The 21,022-nt window shown below is 50.6% G+C and overlaps 1 protein-coding gene across 2 annotated transcripts; it reads right to left on the bottom strand.

The window, feature by feature from the left end:
- Positions 1 to 1,855: 1,855 nt before the first annotated feature.
- On the bottom strand, positions 1,856 to 16,236 carry AQP9 (aquaporin 9). 2 transcript variants are annotated; one of them, XM_039339997.1, is made up of 7 exons: positions 16,001 to 16,236; positions 15,770 to 15,894; positions 10,682 to 10,808; positions 9,086 to 9,223; positions 4,177 to 4,295; positions 3,692 to 3,909; positions 1,856 to 2,891 (listed from the first exon to the last, which is right to left on the bottom strand). In XM_039339997.1, the coding sequence occupies exons 2-7, from the start codon at positions 15,866 to 15,868 to the stop codon at positions 2,714 to 2,716; spliced, it is 879 nt and encodes a 292-aa protein (XP_039195931.1). In that variant the 5' UTR covers positions 15,869 to 15,894; positions 16,001 to 16,236; the 3' UTR covers positions 1,856 to 2,713. The 2 variants fall into 2 exon arrangements, with proteins under 2 accessions (XP_039195931.1, XP_039195930.1); XM_039339996.1 differs by having other exon boundaries at positions 15,770 to 16,236.
- Positions 16,237 to 21,022: the final 4,786 nt, after the last annotated feature.

Raw genomic sequence — 21,022 nt, 5'->3', positions numbered from 1 at the left:
CTAAGACCATCAGAAAACACGTATTTCCGATGCTCTTAGGAACCGAGACACTGCTCCTTTATCCGGCCGTCGCCGCCGCCCTCCTTCGCTGGCTCCTCCGCCTCCAGGGCACCCTTCTCCTCTGACAGCGCCTGCTCCTGCTGCCGCCGCACCATCGCATGCGCCCCCGACGCCGTTCAGGGCCGGCTCAGCTGTGTGGGCGGCCGGGACGAGCCGAGCCAAGTCTGGGCCGCTGCTGGTGCTGCCGCTGGACTGGTCCACTGCTGCCGCCACTGCTGGCTGAACTGAGCTGCGGCACGAAGCCGGTCCCCACGCCTCCTGGTTGCCCGGCTGCACCCTGCCCTGGCCACCCTCCGCGCCACGCCGGAGCCTCCCCTGAGCCACCTGGCCTGCCTCCCTCGCCATCGGAAGCCGCCTCGGCCCTCCAGCGCCCAGCGCGGCAGGCAAGCAGGAGCGGCTCCTTCCGGGCTCTGGGCCTCGGAAGCAACCAGGTGGTGGGGAAGAGGGCACGGCGGCGATGCCTGCATGTGCGTTGGAGGCCAGCTGGTCGGGCCGGGAGGGGAGAAGCGGGAGCTGGTGCTCTGGCCTTTCGCGTGCAACGAGTCGGGGAAGGGTCATGGTGATGAAGGGTTGCACGGCGTGGAAAGGGGCTCCCACAACCCCGCCACTGTGACGGCGCACAGGAGGCTAGAGGGGCGGGCAGGTCCCGGGGGGGCGGCTGGGAGAGGGCAAGAGGTGCCGGGATGAGGATGGGGGGCTCCAGGTTGGCGGGCGCGAGAGGGCAGCCGGTGGCTCCGAGGCGCATGGATCCTCCGCGCAGCTTCCAAGGCCCCGGAGGTTCCACCACTTGGCTCTCCGCCAGGCTCTCCGCCAGAGCCTCCCCCACTCCATGGATAATTGTGCGGAGCTGCTTGTGCGTCCTTGGCAGCGCCTGCGGGCAAGGCTGTGTGCCCAGGCCGAAACGCCGCGCTTTTCCTACCGCTTCTCCTCCCATTGGTCAAAGAGGCAGACGCGACTTCCCTTTCCCTGGTTCTTTTCATCTGCGCTGGAAAGGACAATTTGGGCTATTTTATTACCGGTACCTGTTGCTTGTTTTATTACTTGTTGCCTTTGACGAACCAGGGAAAATTTGTTAAAGTGATTTTCAGGAGCTGCAGAATGCCTCCAAGTAAAGTCGCAGCAATTACCCGGCCAATTTTCCATGCTAGGACATCTGTGTGTGTCTCCAGACCTTACTGGACTACCATCCCCAGCAGCCCTAAAAAGCACTGTGGAAGAGTGGGGAATGCTGGGTGTTGCATTTCATCACCATCTGGGAAAACATGACTCTCCAAAGATCCATTCTTCCTTCCTTCCTTCCTTCCTTCCTTCCTTCCTTCCTTCCTTCCTTCCTTCCTTCCTTCCATCCATCCATCCATCCATCTCCTTCCCTTCCCCTTCAATCTCTCCTTCCTTCCTTTCCCCTTCAACCTCCTTCCATCTCCATCTCCTTCCTTTCCCCTTCAATCTTCCTTCCTTCCTTCCATCTCCATCCCTTCCCCTTCAATCTCTCTCCTTCCTTCCTTCCTTCCCCCTTCAATCTCCTTCCTTCTCCATCTCCTTCCTTTCCCCTTCAATCTTCCTTCCTTCCTCTCCTTCAATCTCCTTCCTTCTCCATCTCCTTCCTTTCCCCTTCAATCTTCCTTCCTTCCTTCCCCTTCCCTCCCTCCCAACATTTTTGAGCAAGGAAGAGTAAGCTTCTCCAGTGAGCATTGCTATATTGTTTTTGTGATTAATCACTATGCTTTAATTATGTTCAATTCATAACAATGAAAATACACCCTGCATATCAGATATTTACATTACGATTCATAACAGTAGCAAAATTACAGTTATGAAGTAGCAACGAAAATAATTTTATGGTTGGGGGTCACCACAACAGGAGGAACTGTATTAAGGGCTCGCGGCATTAGGAAGGTTGAGAACCACTGCTCTAAACTATGCTCTCCACCTCAGGGCTTCTTTCTGAAGCCGGCCCTGTCTGCACCGCCTGGGGGGAGGGGTTTGTGCTGCTGCTCAGGGCCCACACGGGGAGCTGCCCTTTCCTCTGCCTTGGGTGCCTCTGGCTGGGCCTCCTTCTCCCTCCTTTGGTTCAGCTGCAGCTCCACAACACACCTGGGTCAAGGTTGTAGCTTTGTGGGCAACTCAGCTGTGCTGCAGCTGGGGAGAAGGCTTGCGTGGGGGGGGGGAGAAAGCAACAGAGAGGCCGGTCACTTTGCCAGGCAGCCTGTTCTTCCACGAGCCCCTCCCCCATACAGAAAGGCCAAAGGTGTTGCAACAGTTCAGGAAGCGCCATTCTCTGGGCAGCTCCTTTGTGGGAAACCTCTGTGCCCAGGAGGGCTGAGCTGGTTCTGGATGCTGCTCTCCTCCTGCTGCCCAGATTGAAGCCAAGGATGGTTTTCCAACTCAGGTGTGGAAACGGCTCAGCTGACCCAGCACTGCAGGGGGTTGGTGGTGCCAGGCACTTTTTGTTGTTTGGAGGGGATAGAGATTGATGAACGGGGTGGGGGATGGGATGGAGCAGAGGCAGGCGGAATGTCATGAATCATTTTCAGATTTAAACCTAACTGTCTTGAGGGCAAGGGGTGAGAGGCTGTTGATTCTGACTCCTGCCACCTATTTTCTGTGGGTCGTGGTCCTCTCAAGGGGGTGGGGCAGGGGGCTTCATTGGGCCCTACTTCCCCTCCTCCAGGTGGGTCAGTTCATGTTCATGGAGGGCGCCCCTGTCCATCTTCTGGCAGGGGGAGAGGGGGAAGTGGTGGACCTCGATGAACAGCATGTAGGTTGCAGCTCCCAGGGCTGCCCCAACCATGGGGCCGGCAATGGGGACCCACCACCAGTTATGGCCGGCTCTGTGTGGGAGAAAAAAAAAATAGGCCAGTTTCATTACTGTGGATTTAAAAAGTTGCTCTAGGGGTACTTAATCTCACTAGTCACCAGCTCCCTTGGAGCCTGTATTTCTTGCCTAAAACCCACACAGTGACATTGCTGAGTTGCTGTGTATGTATTTTGAGGGTCCACAGGGAACAAGGTGCCAATTACATGCAATTGTTTAAAGAAACAAGGGGCAGCAGACAGCCGCTCTGCTTCCTCTTCCTGAGGCAACTGCATTGCTTCCGAGAAGAATTAAGCCTGTTCAATCTGCAAAGTCCCCTTAATTTGGAAATGAATTTCCACGCAGAGCTAAAAGGTCGCCGATGCTAAACAAAAGGGCCTGCGAAGGCAGGCGCGTGGGCGCTGGGTTGCTCGCTCTGGTGAAAAACAACTGCCGTGATTTGCCACCAGATGGCAGCCCTGCGATGCGCCGGCTCAGCCGAGGAGGCGAGGCCGGGCCGGACTGGCCCTACCAGGCACCGGGAGGGCAGAGCTACCTATCGGCTCTCCGCCTGTCCTGCTGCTCCTGGACTCTGTTCCAGCTACGGAGGTGGGGGAGCCCGGCCAGCCAGCCCGGCTGGATCCTCCAGGGATGGACGTGGGGTGGCCTCGGGCAAGAGGCTCCTGCTCAGCCTCCCAGCCCCCTCAGGGCAGAGGAAACGCGCGGCCAACTGAACCGCCCTCCCCCCGTGGAGATTCTTCGGGGGGGGGCTACGAACATGTGGATGGAAATGTCTGATGGTCAAAGGTGCCCCTCTGCCCGAAGCCAAGGACTCACGTGAAGACTTCGTCCCCCCACCCCGCCAGGTAGGTGAAGAGGCGGGGCCCCAGATCTCGGGCAGGATTCATGGCGCAGCCGCTGTTCAGGGCCATGGAAGAGGTCAGCAGTATGATGAGGAGGCCGATGGCGATGGGCTCCATCCCCTTCGGGACCCCCAAGTTGTCCGTATCGATGATGGCAAAGACCCCCAGAATAAGAAAGGCCGTGGACATCATCTGGCAGAGAAAGGCAAGGAGTTCACCCCTCCCGTGATGGCCCCAGGTTGGCCCCAGCCCTCGGACCTTGAAAGCAGCTGGCAGGGCAAGCGGGGCCCCTCAGGTGATGATGGGAACTGATCCCACCTTTTCCATGGAGGTGCCTTTTATTAGCCTTAAGAAGACCCCGGCTTCTGTCCTGCTCCTTCCTGGGGCCAGGGAAAGTCACAATCCCTCCCAAAAGAAGCAAAGCAGGTCACCCACCCAAGTAGCCCACCCACTCCTTACCTGGTCTGCAAAGCCATTGGTCAGGGACAAATATTCCTGAGGGTATGTTGCAAAAATGTGCGCTGTGGCATTCGGTCCTTTGACAGCGAAGATGCCATTGGTGTAGAACATGAGTGCGTCTGTGGAAGAAGCGACAGGAAGCAATGCTGGGCCCTTAGAAGGCAGCCTGGGAGAGGGAAGGGACGCCCTCACAGCCCTCCTTGCCCCAGAAGAGCCAAGTCCTGAGAGAGGGACGGTCGGATCGGGCTTTGCAAGAAACAGGAAAGGACGCCTTGCTTAGATGTGAAGAACCCCTTTTCCAGTTCTCAAACAAAATGCTTCTTGTTTCCTTCCAGAGCACTGAAGCCAGCGAACCTGTCTATGAGGATTCTCCGTCGTCCACGTCCTGGTTGTCCCAAAGGTGCTTTTTCAAGGGGCAACTGGACTTTATTGTTTTTCTTTGAAGATGTTTCGCTTCTCATCCAAGAAGTTGAAGAAGCTCTGAGCTAAAGAAATTTCTTGGACGAGAAACAAAACAAAGAAAAAAAGGAAGTTCAGTTGCCCCTTGGAAAAGCACCTTTGAAAGTGAAACTGGCTTCTTGGGCTGCAGCTGCCTTCGGGGGGGGGGGGGGAAGGAAAATCTCTGCTCCAAAGCACCTCCTGGGGGTTTCCACAATGGACAAACGGTGCACAAAAATGGTCACAAAGTCTGGCTCGTCTGGGGAAAAAGAATCACCTAATTTTGCAAGAACGTTTTTGGGTTCCTATATGAAATCCCAGCCAGGGTTATAAGTTGCTGCATGGGAAGATATCTCAGTTGGATTACAAATCGGTAATTTTGATGGGTGACTGGAATGGGGTTTTAGATTCAACTATGGACAAGAGGAGCTCTTCTAAAACTTTTACCCAAACCAAATTACCTACGACTTTTTTTTATTTGAAAGAAGAATTGGAGCTTACTGATATTTGGCGAGAAAGGAATATAAGTGACAGAGACTTTACTTTCTATTCGGATAGACATCAGTCATTTTCAAGGATTGACTTTTTTTTGATCACTAATGACTTCCTCTCTAGAGTGAGGAAGGTGAAAATTTTTCCCAGAACATTGTCAGATCACAGTCCGGTGTGGATGGAACTATATCTGGAAGATGGGAATAGAAGATCTTGGAGACTGAATGAGAATTTGTTTAATCGGGAAGAGTTCGTACAAAAGCGTAAAGAGTATTTAAAGGATTTTTTTGCTATAAATATGAATAAGGGTACATCAATGTCTATGGTTTGGGATGCCAGTAAGGCATATATGAGGGGAATTTTGATTCAATTGAATAAAGTTTTTAGGGAAAAAGGGTTACGAAGACGTAGAGAAATAGAAGAAGAGATTAAATTAAAAGAACAAGAATTGGTTCTTAACCCAACTGATAATAATTTAAAGATATCCATAAAGATGCTTAAGGAACAATTTCATATGTTGATGGCAGATCAGGTGGCTACCAATCTGTCGTATATGAGACATAATACTTTTTGTAATGCGAATAAGCCTGGGAGGTGGTTGGCTTATCAGTTACGAAAGAAACAGAAAGCTAGAATTATAGAGAAAGTAAAATATAAAGGTACTGAGGTTTTTCAGCAAGATCTGATTAAAAAGAGTTTTTTAGACTTCTATACAAAATTATATTCAAGTGATAATATAAAGGGTTTTGACATAGATAAATATTTACAATCAGTACATTTTCCTAAACTCTCAGAGGAACAACAAAATGGGATGAATAGTTTAATTACTGTGGAGGAAATTGGTTTAGCTATCAAGCAGTTAAAGGTTGGAAAGTCTCCTGGAACAGATGGACTGACCTCGAGGTATTATAAGATTTTATCTGAAGAAATGATAGGGCCATTAAAGGAACTCTTTAACAGTATTTTGTTGGGTATGCAAGTTCCTCCTTCTTGGAAAAGAGCTTTTATATCATTGATTCCGAAGGAGGATCAGGATCTTACAGAGCCTAAGAATTATAGGCCAATTTCATTATTAAATGTTGATTATAAGAGTTTTGTAAAAATTTTAGCAAATAGATTAATGCAGGTTATGAAAGATTTGATTCATAGTGATCAAGCAGGATTTATAACAGGGAGATACATGAAACATAATGTTAGACAAATTATTAACTTAATTGAGTACTTGGATAAGAACAACCAGATTCCTGTGGCTTTTATCTTTTTGGATGCTGAAAAAGCTTTTGATCAATTAGACTGGCAATTTCTATTCTTATTGGTGGAGAAAATGAACTTTGGGGATAATTTTTTATATGCACTTAAAGCTATATACCAGCAACAATCTGCACAAATTGTCGTAAATGGGGGATTGACTGAGAATTTTAATATTCAAAAAGGAACAAGACAAGGATGTCCATTATCCCCATTGTTATTTGTTTTAACGCTGGAAATCTTATTGATTCAGATTTGAGAATCAAAGTTAATCAAGGGTGTAAAGATAAGGAAGAATGAGTATAAATTGGGGGCTTTCGCGGATGATTTGGTTTTATTTTTGGAACAACCGAATCAAGCGATTGACTGTTTATTAGAACTTATAACACAGTATGGGAATGTTTCTGGTTTTAAAGTTAACAATTATAAGACCAAGATATTATCTAAGAATATGTCAGTTAAGGATAGGGAAAGTTGGATTAAAGCCACAGGTTTTCAGATGGTAAAAAAGGTTAAGTATATGGGAATATACTTAACTGCTTCAAATGGAAAATTGTATAAGAATAATTTTGAACCATTATGGGTAAAAGTACAAAAGGATTTAAAAGACTGGAAAAAATTGCAATTGTCATTGTTGGGGAGAATTTCAGCTGTAAAAATGAATGTTCTACCAAAGTTTCTTTTTTTGTTTCAGATGATACCTATTTTTTTAAAAAAAGGCAAATCTGGATGAATGGCAAAAGGGTATCAACAATTTTATATGGGCCAGGAAGAAACCAAGGGTTAAGTTTAAGATATTACAGGATGCTCGAGAAAGAGGGGGACTTAAGGCACCAAATTTGAAATTATATTATGATGCAGCCGCCTTAACTTGGTTAAGTGATTGGCTTAATTTAACAAATATGGATATTCTTTTTTTGGAAGGTTGGGATTTAATATATGGTTGGCATGCATACTTAATTTTTAACAAGAAAGTCGATCGGACTTTTAGATCACATATTTTGAGGAATGCCCTACTTCGTGTCTGGAAAAAGTATTATTATAGATTAAATTATAAAATACCTATTTGGGGGATTCCCAGACAGGCAGTGGTTCTCAACCTGTGGGTTGGGACCCCATTTGGGGTCGAACGACCATTTCACGAGGGTCGCCAAACAAGGCTGTCCGCCATTTTTTCCCCCTTTTCTTTGGCCATGCCCCTGGCACCCGGTGATGTATAAGTGGTTGGGGGTCACCACAACATGGGGAACTGTATTATGGGGTCGCAACATGAGAAAGGTTGAGAACCACTATTCTAAGGGGATAAATTGTGATAAAATTTCGTATAAAGAATTGTTAATCTGGTCTGGTTTGAATTGGCATTTGAAATCCCTAAATGTATTAAGGCAGGAAAATATTCTACAGTCATGGTTTCAATACTTACAAATAGCGGATAGATGGACTGTAGATAAGAAAGAGGGAATAACATTAGAAGATAAACAATTGGTTATTCAGATTAAAAATCAGAGCCCGGCTCATATAAAAAGAATTTACAATGTATTATTAGAGTTAGACTCGGAAACAGAATTGGTTAAAGATTGTATGATTAAATGGGCTCAGAATATACAGGAACCGATTTCATTGGACTTATGGGAGATAATTTGGACTAGAAATGTTAAATTTACACAAGCTCAAAATTTGAGAGAAAATTTTTATAAAATGTTTTATAGATGGCATTTAGATCCTAAAAAATTATCTTGTATGTATTCTAATATACAGCCCAAATGTTGGAGATGTGGTAATAATGATGCAACATATTTTCATATTTGGTGGAATTGTAAAAAAGTAAAGGCTTTTTGGATTATGATTTGGTGGAACATTCAAAAGATTTTTAGAAGGAAGATAAAGTTTACTCCTCAACTATTTTTATTGGGTATTTTTGTTGATTTAAATGAAAAAGAAACTATCTTGATGTTGAATTTAGTAACTGCAGCAAGGTTATCAGTAGGTTCATATTGGAAGAAAGATTCTTTGCCTACTTTAGAAGAATGGACATTTAAAGTATCTAGTTTTGCAGAAATGGCAAAAATTTCTGCTTATTTAAAGGATCATACATAAGAAAGATATATCACTGTGTGGAGAAGATGGATAGATTATATTCAGAAAAAGTATGGAATTAAAAAGTTTCACTTATTTTATGAATGAATATTATAATAAATATTATAGAGAATTGTTTTATAGGTTATGGAGTTAAAGGTTAATTATGATATTTTCTTTTTTCTTTTCTTTTTTCTTTTTATTATTATAAATTTTGTTATTATTAACCCTGTATTCTGCTCTGGGAAGTGAGGGAGGGGGGTTGGGGGCGGGAGGGAGGGTAAGGGGGGGGTAAGTGTAGTATAGATAATGGTTGTTTATAGGAGTGCACCGGGCACTCCCCTTATGCTGCGTTCATGGGTTTGATAGGGATGGGAGGAGAGAAGGTATAGAGAGGAAGTAGGATATTGAGAGGAGAGGGGGAAGGGAAAAGAGTAGGAGGGGAGGAGAGAAAGAGGAGGGAAGTAGGGAATGTTTTAAGAAAGGGTGGACGGCAGCCTGGGGGGAGTGGGCGGGTTGCACCAATGGTTATGAATTTATCTTATTTAAAATTAAAATTGTATTGTATTTTTATAATGTTTAAATGGAAAAAAAAAATAAAAATTTTCAATATAAATCCCAGCCAGGGTAAAGAAGGCAGCCCTCTTCCGCTCACCGTAGTTGATGCCAAAGACTGCAGCGGCTCCAAGAAAGGCACCCAGATATTGTGCTAGGACGTAAACGGGGAATTTGACCCATTTCATCTTCCCAGTCAGGCACATGGCGAAGGAGACAGCTGGATTGATGTGACCCCCTGGAGACGAGGAAGAGAGAAAGAGGCTGGTGGATGCCCCCCTCTTGGTCCCTGGGATCACTTCTCCAGGCTGCTCAGCATGAGCTGCCACGGAGATGATCCTTGGGTTGGGTCTCCTGGGAATGTGGGCTCCGCCGAGCCCCCATCCCAGGACAGGCAGGGCAATCCTGGAGGTCTCGTCGTAGAACCCAGGCTGGACCATCCCCCAGCAGTTGCCTGGGCCATGGGTGGGTGGGCGGGCGGGCGCTTGCCGGGGGGCTCTCTAGGACTTCTCCTGACAGCCTGGTTTCCAGGGGGGAGGTCTGAGGTGGAGAGCATCCCATCACCCAATTTCCTCAATACCCTTTGGAATGGCACTTGGCAAGCAATAGCAGATAAATCACTGCACTTCTGACATGCTCCGATGAAGGTTGCCTTGGGGGAGCACTGGGGATGACTGTTTGACCGGAATATGTATCTGTCACTTGAGATATGAAGCCCTCAAGAGGTGACATTTTCATTGTCTCTTTTAAGGCCTGATTATGGGATCCAATTATTTATATCCTTTAAGTCCTGGGTGAAGGTTAATGGTTTATTTCAGAAGACCATCCATGGATGAATAAGAGAGAAGCAGTACTTGCTGCGGATCACCAGAGACTCAGTTTGGGCAGACGGGGGTCACGGCCGAGGAACAAAACAGGGCTTTTGGAATCGGGTTCAAGATCACTGCCTCAGGCTTCCAATCATGGGACGGGAGTTTTGGCAACACCCCCCCCCCGAATGTGGGTATCCAATGTCATTTCCCACAAGTTCTGGAGCTCCGAAGAAGGCAGACCCAAGCAGGGGCTCCTCCAGCTGAGCCCTGGAGGCCCCTTCTCCCCCTCCGAAAGAGGCTCTGACCCCAAAAGTTTCTTGGCTTGCAGGCATAACTAGGTCTTGTGCTGGGGGGGGGCTGTTTTCCCAGGGTTCCTTTGCAGGGCCATATTCCTTTCTCTCTGATAAGAAAACCATGTGCTAATGGAACTTCCCCCCCCCCAGTTTGGTCTGGCATGCTCATGTCTCCGCATCTCTTTGCAAAAGGCGAGAAAACAGAGGGCAGACATTTTGAAAGATCCCAGCTTGAAATCTCTCCTCATCTGCTTCCGTTGTGCCACAATACACCTCTTAGCTCACAGACACAACCGCTCTTTGCACCAGAGACTTTCCCGAGGCCCACTTGCAGCCTTTATGAGATGCCCTCTGAAGCCGCTTTGTCCTTGGTGTGCCAGACTTGCTTTCCCCAACCTGAGACTAGCACATCTGAAGGCTGATCATCTGTGTGCGGGCTGGAGGAGGCTCCCCACCCTTTGCTGCCCTCGGGACTCTCAGAGGAAGGAAGGGCTGACCTTCTGAGCAAGGGGCTGAAGCTCCAGCTGCAAGAATGAGGCAGCCGCCCACCCCTCCTTTTCCCAAACCGATGGGTGGCAAATGCCGGCTTACCAGAGATGCCCCCGGCCACGTAGATGGCAACGGTGACGGCCATGGCGAAGCCAACAGAGATCATCAGGGCTCCTCCCAGGACCCCTCTGCTCAGGACCGTTTGTGCCACGCAGCCACAGCCCAGGGCCTGTGGTTTCAGAAAGAAAAGGGTGAGAAAAACTGCTTCCCACCAGCTGAGCAGTTAGGCCTTCCCATTTCTGGGGGCCCTTCACCTTTTCGCCCAGGTGGTACAAAGACCCTCCTGGAGCTGTTTGTTGTTTGTTGCAAAGACTGTGCAGAGTTCTTTGTGGCTGAGATGCATTTTTACACCACTCAAAACCAAATTATCGTCAGCCAGAGACAGCTTGTATCTCCCACCCACCAGAGGTCCCCCCTGCTTGTTTCTGTGGGAAACAGGCCCCGGATCCCTAGAAGCGGATTCTTTCCAGGTGGCATCATCTGAACATCTTGCCCTGGACTAAAGTGTATTTCTCTCTCTCTCTCTCTCTCTCTCTCTCTCTCTCTCTCTCTCTCTCTCTCTCTGTGTGTGTGTGTGTGTGTGTGTGTGTGTGTGTGAGAGAGAGAGAGAGAGAGAGAGAGAGAGAGAGAGAGAGAGAGAGGCAATTTGTCATTCTTTTAAGACTACATAGGGCCTTTTGCATATCTTTGCTTATGGCTCTGATGTGCCATAATTTTTGTGCATAGTTTGTGTCAGACAAATATTTGTTGGATGAAAACCCCCTTTTGTTTAACAGGAAGGCTCAAGATTAATGGTTCTGTGAACAAAAGGGCCAGATTCTCCGGCACTGCAGTGGTTGCTTGCAGAAAAGATTTGGGGTTTTATGGAATGGACTTATATTTAGACCTTTTATCCATATTGTGGTTAAATTCTTTCTCTTTTAATCAGTCACAATGATTAAATCATTTGGGAGCCATTAGGCAAAATGGGGTGTGGAGCCTACAGTTTAAACATGCCTATTTTGTCAGCCTGAAAGCTCTTTTGAGAAGAGGGGGGCTACTCAGAACCTTTTCAGTCAGGACCTCTGGAAGGAAAAAAATGATTTAGAAGGAAATGGAGGCCTCTGTGCTTTCTCCAGAGCATTTCCCCCCTGCCCCTCAAGGCGCCCCAAGAAGAAGGGAGGGGAGGAACTTCTGGGGCATTTTGAACAGGCTCTGCTAGACAAGTTAATTATAAATAAGTAACTAGAGGCTTTTGTAAGCTATAGATCGACTTTATCAATTTATTTATCTGATTTACTTGCTGCCCAGACAATCTTTTCTGCAAAAAGTAACATTTCTTTTAACCGCAGCCAGTGAGAGCCAGAGGGCTCCCGCACAACCCTGCAGGAGGCAAAGGGCTGCTGCATAAGACAGACTGTCCGGAGGCGCCTCTGACTCTGTCCTGGCAAGGGAGCCCCTCCTGGCGAGCAAGGAAGGTGACTGGCACCCGGACAAGGGTCCTGGGGGGAACAGAGTTTATCGTTAGCACAATAAACAACACACCCAGGATAGCTGACTTGCCAATGTATGGTAATGAGGTAGGAGTAACTAGTATGTATTATGGGATGGCTTTGCCTTATGTAGGTGTGTGACTGTCATGTAACTTTGTAACCTTGTAACCAATCAGCAATTCTTTTACTTTTCTTTCCCCTGCTCCACTGTATAAAAACAGCAGCCTGATTGGTAGTGGGCTCCTTGGGTAGGAAAGGGAGAGCTTCCCCTACAAGCATTTTCCCTTTCCTCACCCAGGATCACCCAGCATCAGTTGCCAGGCAGCTGGGCTGGCTGCCCCCTCCCAAACTGCCTCAGCTCCTGCCCCACCGGGTCCCTGCAGACCAAGAGGCCTTGGGGGCATTGCGGGAAAGGAAGGTGCCACTGCCCTTCAAGCCAGTGTTGGGGAGCAGGATCTCAGACGAAGGAAAGGGTTTGTGTGTGAGAGAGCAGAACACTATCTCAGCCCTTCATGAAATTTGGAACTTCCCAGGATGCAAAAAAAAGTTTGCCTGCAAGTGAGGTGATGGCCTCTGATGGCCACAACTCATCTAGTCGAAAATGTGGCTGTCTGGAGTTGCAGAGAGTAAGGAAGGTGACCTTGAGGGAGATAAGCGACAGGAACTACCCAAGGACACGTGCCCCCCCCTCCAAGCCCATGGCCACCACTGTGGCCATTGGATCTTCAGGACTTTCTGAGCAAGTATCAAGTGGTCAGGTGGGGAGGGGGCACTAAAAGGGAGGTGATGGTGCTGCTGATGGCTATAATGCCTTTCAGTGGCCTGAGCCATCTTTTCTAGGCAGATATTCCTGTGTCTTCTGGGATTCCAAAGGAAAGTTGTACATCTGCATTCCACCCTGATTGTATAAAAGCTGGTGCCAAGCCAGCCTTGGGGTTGTGTCTCAAGGCTTCTGATGCCAAGAAGAGATTTCTTGCAGCACTCCCTGGGCCATCCCATCCCTCCCTTTAATTGAACCTGGAGCCAGCCATGGAATGGGCCAGAGAGCAGAGACTGGGGCGCCAAGCAAAAAGGAGCCGCGACAGAAGAAGCTGCTGGGAGGGACGGATTTCTCTCTGGACTGAGAAGAAACCAAGAGAGGGGAAAAGAAAGCTGGACATTGGGCAAGCGACGTATTCTTGGGCAGGTGCACCATCCGAGCATCAGCAGGTTCCTTTCGGGCATGGCAGTGGTGTGTTCCCTCTCTTTCTCCTGCCTCGATTTGTCTTGAGAAACAAGTTAAAACAGAACTCTCCAAATGGTGGAATCACCAAAACTCAGGCTTTCCACGAGTAGAAAACACCTGAGGGCCCCAAGCTGTTAGCAAAGAGGCATCAAATCAAACAGGCATTAAATCCGCTTTGCGTCCGCCCACCACCCACACATGATCTGTCATTGCTCTCACAACAAGCCCACCTGCAGGAGGAACTGAGCAGAGGAGAATGTTGCGTTGGGCAACAAGTTAATACAGAACCTGCAAGGGTGAAATCACCAAAAATGAGGAGCAAACAACGGCACCAAGCTGCCATCAAAGAGGCATCGGATAGAGCAAGTATTAAGCCTCCAGCCCAGCGTGTAGGGGAAGCGTCTGCCAGCCAGGTGCCATCCCAATGGAAAGACCCAGCGCCGTAGCTGGTGTGGGTCCGGAGGCCTTCTGCTGACATCAGTCCCTTCTGGGGTCCATCTTCCTGGGCTCCTCCTCAGAAAGTCACCCAACCCCTCCCCCTTTTCTCTTCCTGGACATGGGGCAGCCGGTAAAGGAAAACAAACTTGCCTCTGCTTGGCTAACCTTTGACTCTGACTACACAGCCCCTGTGTCTCCTGCTGCCTGTTTGGGGTAGGGGTTGTTGGGGGTCACCTGTGCTGGAAAGAGCTAAGTAGATGTCTGGGAAAGGATTGGCCTGGAAAGAGGCTCCCCAAAGAGGCAGCTCTGAAGACCGAAGAGACCAGGCTACAGAATCAAGTTCTGGCCCTTTGAGAACCCAAGACAAGAACTCGGGTACCAGTTGGGCAGAGCAAGGTCTGCAAGGGGCAGGAACTCCCCCCCATCCATATTTTCCAGCGTGAAATCATCTTTTGACCTAGGCAGTTCTTGCTCGGAGCTGATTGTGGAATTGAACATGGATTCTTCAAGGGGGCAAAGAAGCTTGTGAAGTGCTTTGCACAAGCATGGTCTGCATTTGTTTCAGGTGGCATAGGGTGGGGGTGGGGGGGCTGGCTGGGGGAGAGGAGGATGGCTGCTTGGAAAGACAAGTCCCACCAAGAGATGCGTCTTCAGCCACCGGCTTAGCTGCAAATCAGTTGTCCTGTTAAAACCACCGGATTCTCCCTGACTCTCAGGTTGTGGTCTCTGAAGACAGAGGCTTACTCCAAGGGGAAGCCAGCCTCTGCCACAGGCCAAAGGGGGCTTCCACAGCCTGGATTTTGAGACTCGTCCAGATGGGTCTCCTCCTTGATCCTGTCATGGGTGCAGCTCTGAGCCCACCCATCTTGCTCTACCCCCAACTGCAAGGTTGAAAGGGAAAACCTCTCACACATTAGTAAAGCAAATAAATGCCTTTAAACAAAGGTCAGAATCAAGCCTGCAGCTTCACCCTTTCCTGGCTGTGGCCTTGTCCGTTGCTGGGATGAGATCCTAATGTAAACAGAAATCTCAAAGGGTGGACTGCTCCCTGGCACTTTGGCTGCTTCATTTTATGAGTAGTTAAGTGAAATGTAGAAATATGCAGAGCTACAAACTCTGCCTCTCAGAAAAGTCTGGATTAGCTTAGAATAGGAGGCACTCTTTATTCCAAGGAGCTTGCATTGCAACTCCGGTCCTCCCAAGGAGCCAAGCAGGATCCTGTCTTGAGCAAGGTCTCCAGAAGGGACCCTGTCTTCATGGAGCCATGGCACAGTCTGGATGGTAACTGCATCCCTGAGCAAGTCCCGTGTCTGCCTCTTGGGCTGACCTTGCCAAGGGCAACTCAAGCACAGAGCCCAGCTGCTTTTGTCACCTTGAATGAGAGGCCAGGCCTGGCAGCAGCTGAGAACAGAGACAGGAGAGGTGGGTCATGGTAACAGCCAAGTCTATGCCAGTCTAGCTTTCTGCTGTCTGATAGTTGATTAATGAGCAGTTCAACCAACCCCTCAGACACCCCAGGGATGTTGTGGTTTATCTTTCCTGGTTTGCAAGAATGTCTAACATCCGTTGCTGATGGACGTGAGAAAAAAGGGGTGCTGCATTGGCACCCGGGGCTGTAAATGGTCCGTCGTGGTTCCTGATGGGATGGCTCCTCTCAATAGGGCAGGGACCGAATTTTACACCAGAGCTGGAACTGGCCTGGGCACATCATCCCCTTGTTCGTATTTCCCTCCCTCTCTTTCTGATTTGTAAGCTGGATCACGTCTCACCCCGGGGATCAGCCCTGATGCAGAGAGAATGCACTCTGAGTAGCAGAAGTGCCCCAAGACAGTCGGAGGCCTGGGATAGAAACAGGCTCAGGTCTTCTTCACAAGGCTGGCCAAACTAGTGCCCACCCAACAAGCTGCAACAGCAATTTCTGTGTACATTAATTTCTGAGCAACATTTCCAGCACCCAACCTCGCACATGGGAGGGAGGGAAGGGGCCCTACTTACAACCAAGACGAAGGTCCCCAGTTCGGCCAGCGCTTCCTTCAGCAGGTGGTTCTTCAGGGCCACTTTTTCTTTCAGGCTCTTTCCTGCTTTCTTTGTCATCCTGGCGTCTCCTCTTCTTGTTTGTTCTGACTTGGAAAATGTGCGGTCAAATGTGTGTCCCTCTTGCTCTCTTGAGCTTCAGCCCACTCCTCATCCAAGGAAGGCAGAGAGCCCCACAACTGCGGTTCTCACCAGCCTGGGGGTGTCTGGGCCTCCCTTTGCCTTCCCGGATCACTCTTCAAGAGACCCCATCCAGTGCTGCCTTCCCGGCATGCGCCAGGCTATTTATATCAGGCCAGAGATAAGGCAGGGCAGCCCCTCACTTGCAGCACAATTGCACAAATAACACACACACACACACACACACACACACACACACACGATTGTGGTGGCTAAACCCTGTGAAGGTGCAGGAGAAAAAGGAGAGTGGAGAAAGGAAGCCTGTCTTTATATAGCTGCCACAGGCCGGCTGGTGATTGGCTGGTGCCACAGAGCCCTTCGAGGCTGCCAAGAGATGTGTTCAGGCACACTTAAGCCGCAGGTTCCACTCCTGGCTTGGGGCACAGGCTGTCTCCTTGCCCTGGTGAGAACATTTAGACCCATTTCTCTGGCCCCAAAGCATGAACCTCCCAGCAGGAAGCCACAAGAGGCTGATTCTCTGCCAGCAATCTGCACGCTTCCCTTAGCCATTGCCACATCTTGTGGCAGGGAGTTCTATAGGTGAATTCTGCACTGCCTCATCTCCTTTTGTTCCTGAAACTTCTCTCAACGGTTTCATCAATGAACCCTTTATTCTAGATGCGGAGAAGGGGAGAAGCCATGTTTTCTATGTCCTTGTGACAAGGATGGTTTCGTAACTTCTTTGATCAACATTGATTTTTCTTGGCTAAATAAACAGCTCCAGAAATGGGACTTTTTCCCACTTGGAAGGCAAGCAAAGCAGCTTCTCGTGACTCACTGCAGGCCTCCAAAAATAAAGTTCAGTGGTGAGTCTGCTGTCCATTTATGTGAGGTTTCACTCAGCCTTTCCTCACAGTTCGCCAGAGGCACAGAGTGGTCCAGCTCCAGCATGGAGGCTGCGGTGGTCCAGTTGGCTAAAGACCAAGGGTCCCTGCATCTGGCTGGGAGAGGGGTAATTCCAAGCAGACCCAAGGAAACTTTGGCAGCTGGGGGCCGCGGGGTCCGAAGGCTGCAGCAGCTGTATTTGAATCCTCAGTGATCGACGGCTCTGCAAGTCCCAAGCACCTCCAGATGCGCTCCTGCCTTCCTGCACTCCCACCGTGTTGCTGTGGGAATTTCCCCACACAACATGCCAGAAAGGGGAGCAATTTTATTCCCTTTTGGGGAGCTTCACTTTCCTTTTGTGCACGGGGTGGGAGTGCAGGGCATGTGCAAAAGTTTAATTTTCATGTTTTTCATGATGGAAGTGCAGATACTGCTGGGCTTGTTCTGTTTGCTCCAGTTTGCAGTTTGCCCCCGGTTGCTGGGCTGGTGTCAAAGGAAGCCGGCCGTGAGGGATAAACGAAACAAAAGGAAACGTCCTGCCTTTGTGACCCTGCCGCATTTCCTGGAACAACAACTGCAGGGGAAAAGAGCCAAAGAGCTATTCCCCCCCCCCATCGCCCTTGGGCCTACATGCCAGGCACTGCTGCTGCTGCCAGAGAGGAAACTGAGTCTTCTTTCCTGCCCCTGGCCTTGGGTGGCTCAGCCCCTTCCACTGGCCTGGCCAGAGAGGTGCCTCTTTTGCCCCAACCGGCCTTGTGGGGGAGGTCAGGCATGGCCAGTGCCTGGCCCTCAGTGGCACAATGGGGGGTCGTCCATGCCCTGCCTCCTCCCTATTGCTGGAAGAGGGAATCAGGGCAAAGAAATGGGGCCTTGCCAGCAGAAGCCTTGGCTGCCTTCACCAGTATTCATTAAGGCATAATGACTGTATTAATTGAATATGTATCTTTGCCTAATTAGATGGAAGACTTATTCCTTTGGTTGAAAGGGTAAAAATGAAAAATGTAAGTGGGAGAAGAAAAGGGAGCATTAGCAATGATGAATGGGGGGGGGGAGAATGGGATTTTCAGGGAGTACAATGGTTAATGGCATCTGCTCAATTAGACAGTGTCCATTAGCCAAAAGGTCACCCCATTTCCAGGTTTGATGCATTTCTCTGAGAGTAAATTTGGGGGGGACGAATGAGGAGGAAGTAAAGTAGAGCTGAAAATGGAAGAAGCAGCAAGGCATTGCCAAGCAGCAGTGTGGCCCTGGCTGTAGTGGCCATGGCATGCGAGGGCTCCCTCTGGGGCTGGGAAGGTGCTCTTCAGGCCCCAGTCCATCCTGAGGGCAAAAGGACCAGTGCTTTTTCTGCTCAGACTCTGGCCTCTGGAACTCCCTGCCTCATGAGAAGTTCTTAGCACTATCAATCTTTCATGTTTGAAGGGCAAAGAAAAAGCAAAGCTTACCTCAAGTGACCATCCTGGACTCCATAAACAGGTATCTCCCTACGTTCTTTGTCAGATGTACTTGTAACACGTCCTTTGGGGGGGGTGAGGGGAGAAGAAACCAAGAAGCAGGAGTTGCAAAGCCAGCTTGGCCTTCTCAACTCTCCTTGAGATCCTGACGTGCAGATGGAGGGGAAGCTCCCATCAGATGTGGGGACATGATTTCCAGAGGGCGCTGGAGATGCTGGGGGAGGAGAGGGAGAGAGCTAAAATGGCCTGTGCTGACCTTTCAGCGCCCCCCCCCCGAGAGGGCTTGTGGGTTGCTGGGGCTGCTCCCCAAAGGAGGGCAATGGGGGAACCCCTGGCCCCCTCTCTCTGGCAGAGGCAGGAATCCCCAGGTGTCATCTCCTCCTCCTCCTCCTCCCTGGTGTGCCCATGGGCGTCCTCTGCTCGCCAGGCCATCTGAAGGCGGGGTGGGGGGGACCGGAGGAGCCGCCTGTGCCCGGGGCCGCCTCCCTTTGCCTCCCTCATCCCCCGAGGGAGCCTGGGCGGCCAGACCGGTGGAGCTCTCCATGGTGCTGGCCGCGGAGCCCTTCGCTCAAGGGGGCTCTGCGCCGACGCGCCAATAGCCCCCCTCGGAAGAGCTTTGCTGGGCCTGACCGATCAGGGGTCCGCCCCGAGCAGCCTCGGCTGGTGGCGGAGTGGGGGCACTTTGGGGAAATCCTCCCCCGTCGTCCAGACTCTCGACGGCGGGGAAAGAGGTCCCGGGCCTCTCCGCAGGCAGAACTCCCAGCCTCGCCCCGCCTCGTCCCCCCCCCCAGCCTGAAACCGCGTCCTAAGAAGTCCCCCCGACGCGCGTGGCTTCTGTCGGCCGGCTTGCGCCTGCCTGGCCTCTGTCTAGTGTTGTCGGCAGCCTTGCGCTCCGACAAGCGCCGGGAGAACGGGAGCTGCGGAACCCGGGAGCTGCTGCTGCCCGAGTAGGCCCGGAGCCTGGAAGGGGGGCGCGCGCCCAGGCTGGCAGGGCAGGGTCAACTTGCTCAAGCAGGGGCAGACTCCCCCGGAGATGCTGCTTCTCCTTCAAGAAAGTTCCGGAGGAGCGACATTTGGGCCGGGGAAAGCCCCGATCGGCCGCGCCTCTGGCTCTCCCACGCAGCTGTCATTTGCAGCCAGAAATTGCTTGCTCCGAAATCTCCCCGGGTTCAGAGGCACTTAAAGAATTGATTCAATTAACGCGCGGAAGGGAGGCCAGAGGGGTCCTTTCTTGGCCCTACAATTAAATCACAAGTCACCTTGGAAAGCAATTAATGAGGGATAATACCCAAAGCTGAAATACCGAAGCATAAGAGAATATAAGAAGCACCGGGATGTAGGAACTATTTTGCCCGATCTAAGATGGAGATGGACGTTCCATCTGCCATTCAAAGTTAGACTGCCTTTGAAGCGGGGGGGGCTTCATTTTACTATTTGTCAGATCCTCCCTCAAATGTCCCCTGAATGAGTTTCTTCCTTCTTTCCTTCCTTCGCGGTGTTCATCACTTCTCTTCCAAGTTAATGAAATGATCTTCATCCCCTCTGCAAATCTTGTTGTCTTGTTCCTCAGCCCCCCACCCCAGACGGCGGAAAAGCTGGAGAGCCTCGCAGAGGAAGGCACCCCGCTGAGACCAGGTCGCCGACCAACGCGAGAGAAAGGCCACTTCCATCCATGTCCAGCAGAGGGCAGCAAACGCGCAGGAGATGCCGCGGGTGGCGCTGCGTCCAGGTTCGGGAAGGCTAGGCTGGGCCGGGCCGGGCCGGGCCGGGCGGCCTCGTCCACCTGGGCCAGGCAAATCTTCCAGGGGCCCGAGCCGGTGGCCCCCAAGACCTTTGGCTCGCTGGCAAGCGGGCACCCACGGCGGGCAAGAGCCTTCTACAGGGTGGGGACCATGGAGGAGAGTTTCTCTGTCTTTTCATGCAGGGAGACGTCGAACGCTGGAGGCCGCTTGGCGATTCTCAAGATAAAACGGCCCTCGTAGGGAAGCCAGGAGCAGAGGCCAGCGAGATTCAGAAGCCCCCCCCCCGGTTGGGGCAGAAGGCCAAGGGGCTTCCCTGCAACTGCCCCCCTCCTGAGCCTGAGGGGACAAGTTTGCTCCCTGCAGAATGGGGTGCAAACAGCAGGGCTCCTTCGCCCCGATCCTGGCGCTGCCTGGGCCTTTGCCCCCACTGCCAAGAGGCCGCCCCTCCTCTGGGTGTCGGCCATTTCTGCTCTTCTCCGTTGCCCCCGCTGCCCGAGGCACCTTCAAGCAGACCCATTTGCTCTGCAGGCCCAGAGCTAGGGGTCGTTCCTGCAAGCTCGGGCAAGGGTGTCTTTTCCCCTTTCTGGGGTGCAAAGGGGAAGAAAACCTGATTTCCTCTCTTTGTCCCTTCGTTTATTCTCAACTCCACATTTGTTCCCATGGGATCTTCCCATTTTCAGAGAGGAAACTGAGGCTGAATTCCAGCACTCGCTTGGTGGAGACGGCCATGGGAGATCCATACAAGAGCCGCACCAGAATTTTGCACAGCCACCAGCTGCATTGAGAGCGCAGTTGCACCCTCGGATAGATTTTCTGGGTCTGACATCTTGATGACTTTCCTCCCCCACCCGCAACGGGTGCTTAATTAGACGGCTTGTAGGAAGCCCCTTCCCCTTCTGCAGCCTCTGCCCGTCTCCGGCTGGCTTTCGGCTGCGCTGCGTGGAAGACCCGGGTGCTAATTCTCCTTTCATTATCCCGAGAAAGCGTTCTCTTTTCTCTGCTCTCCTCCCTGC

Source organism: Crotalus tigris, unplaced genomic scaffold, assembly GCF_016545835.1.
Source record: "Crotalus tigris isolate CLP2741 ecotype Arizona unplaced genomic scaffold, ASM1654583v1 scf7180000017741.1442986301:2390832, whole genome shotgun sequence".
Lineage (NCBI taxonomy): Eukaryota > Metazoa > Chordata > Lepidosauria > Squamata > Viperidae > Crotalus > Crotalus tigris.
This window is presented reverse-complemented; position numbering and strand designations above follow the sequence as displayed.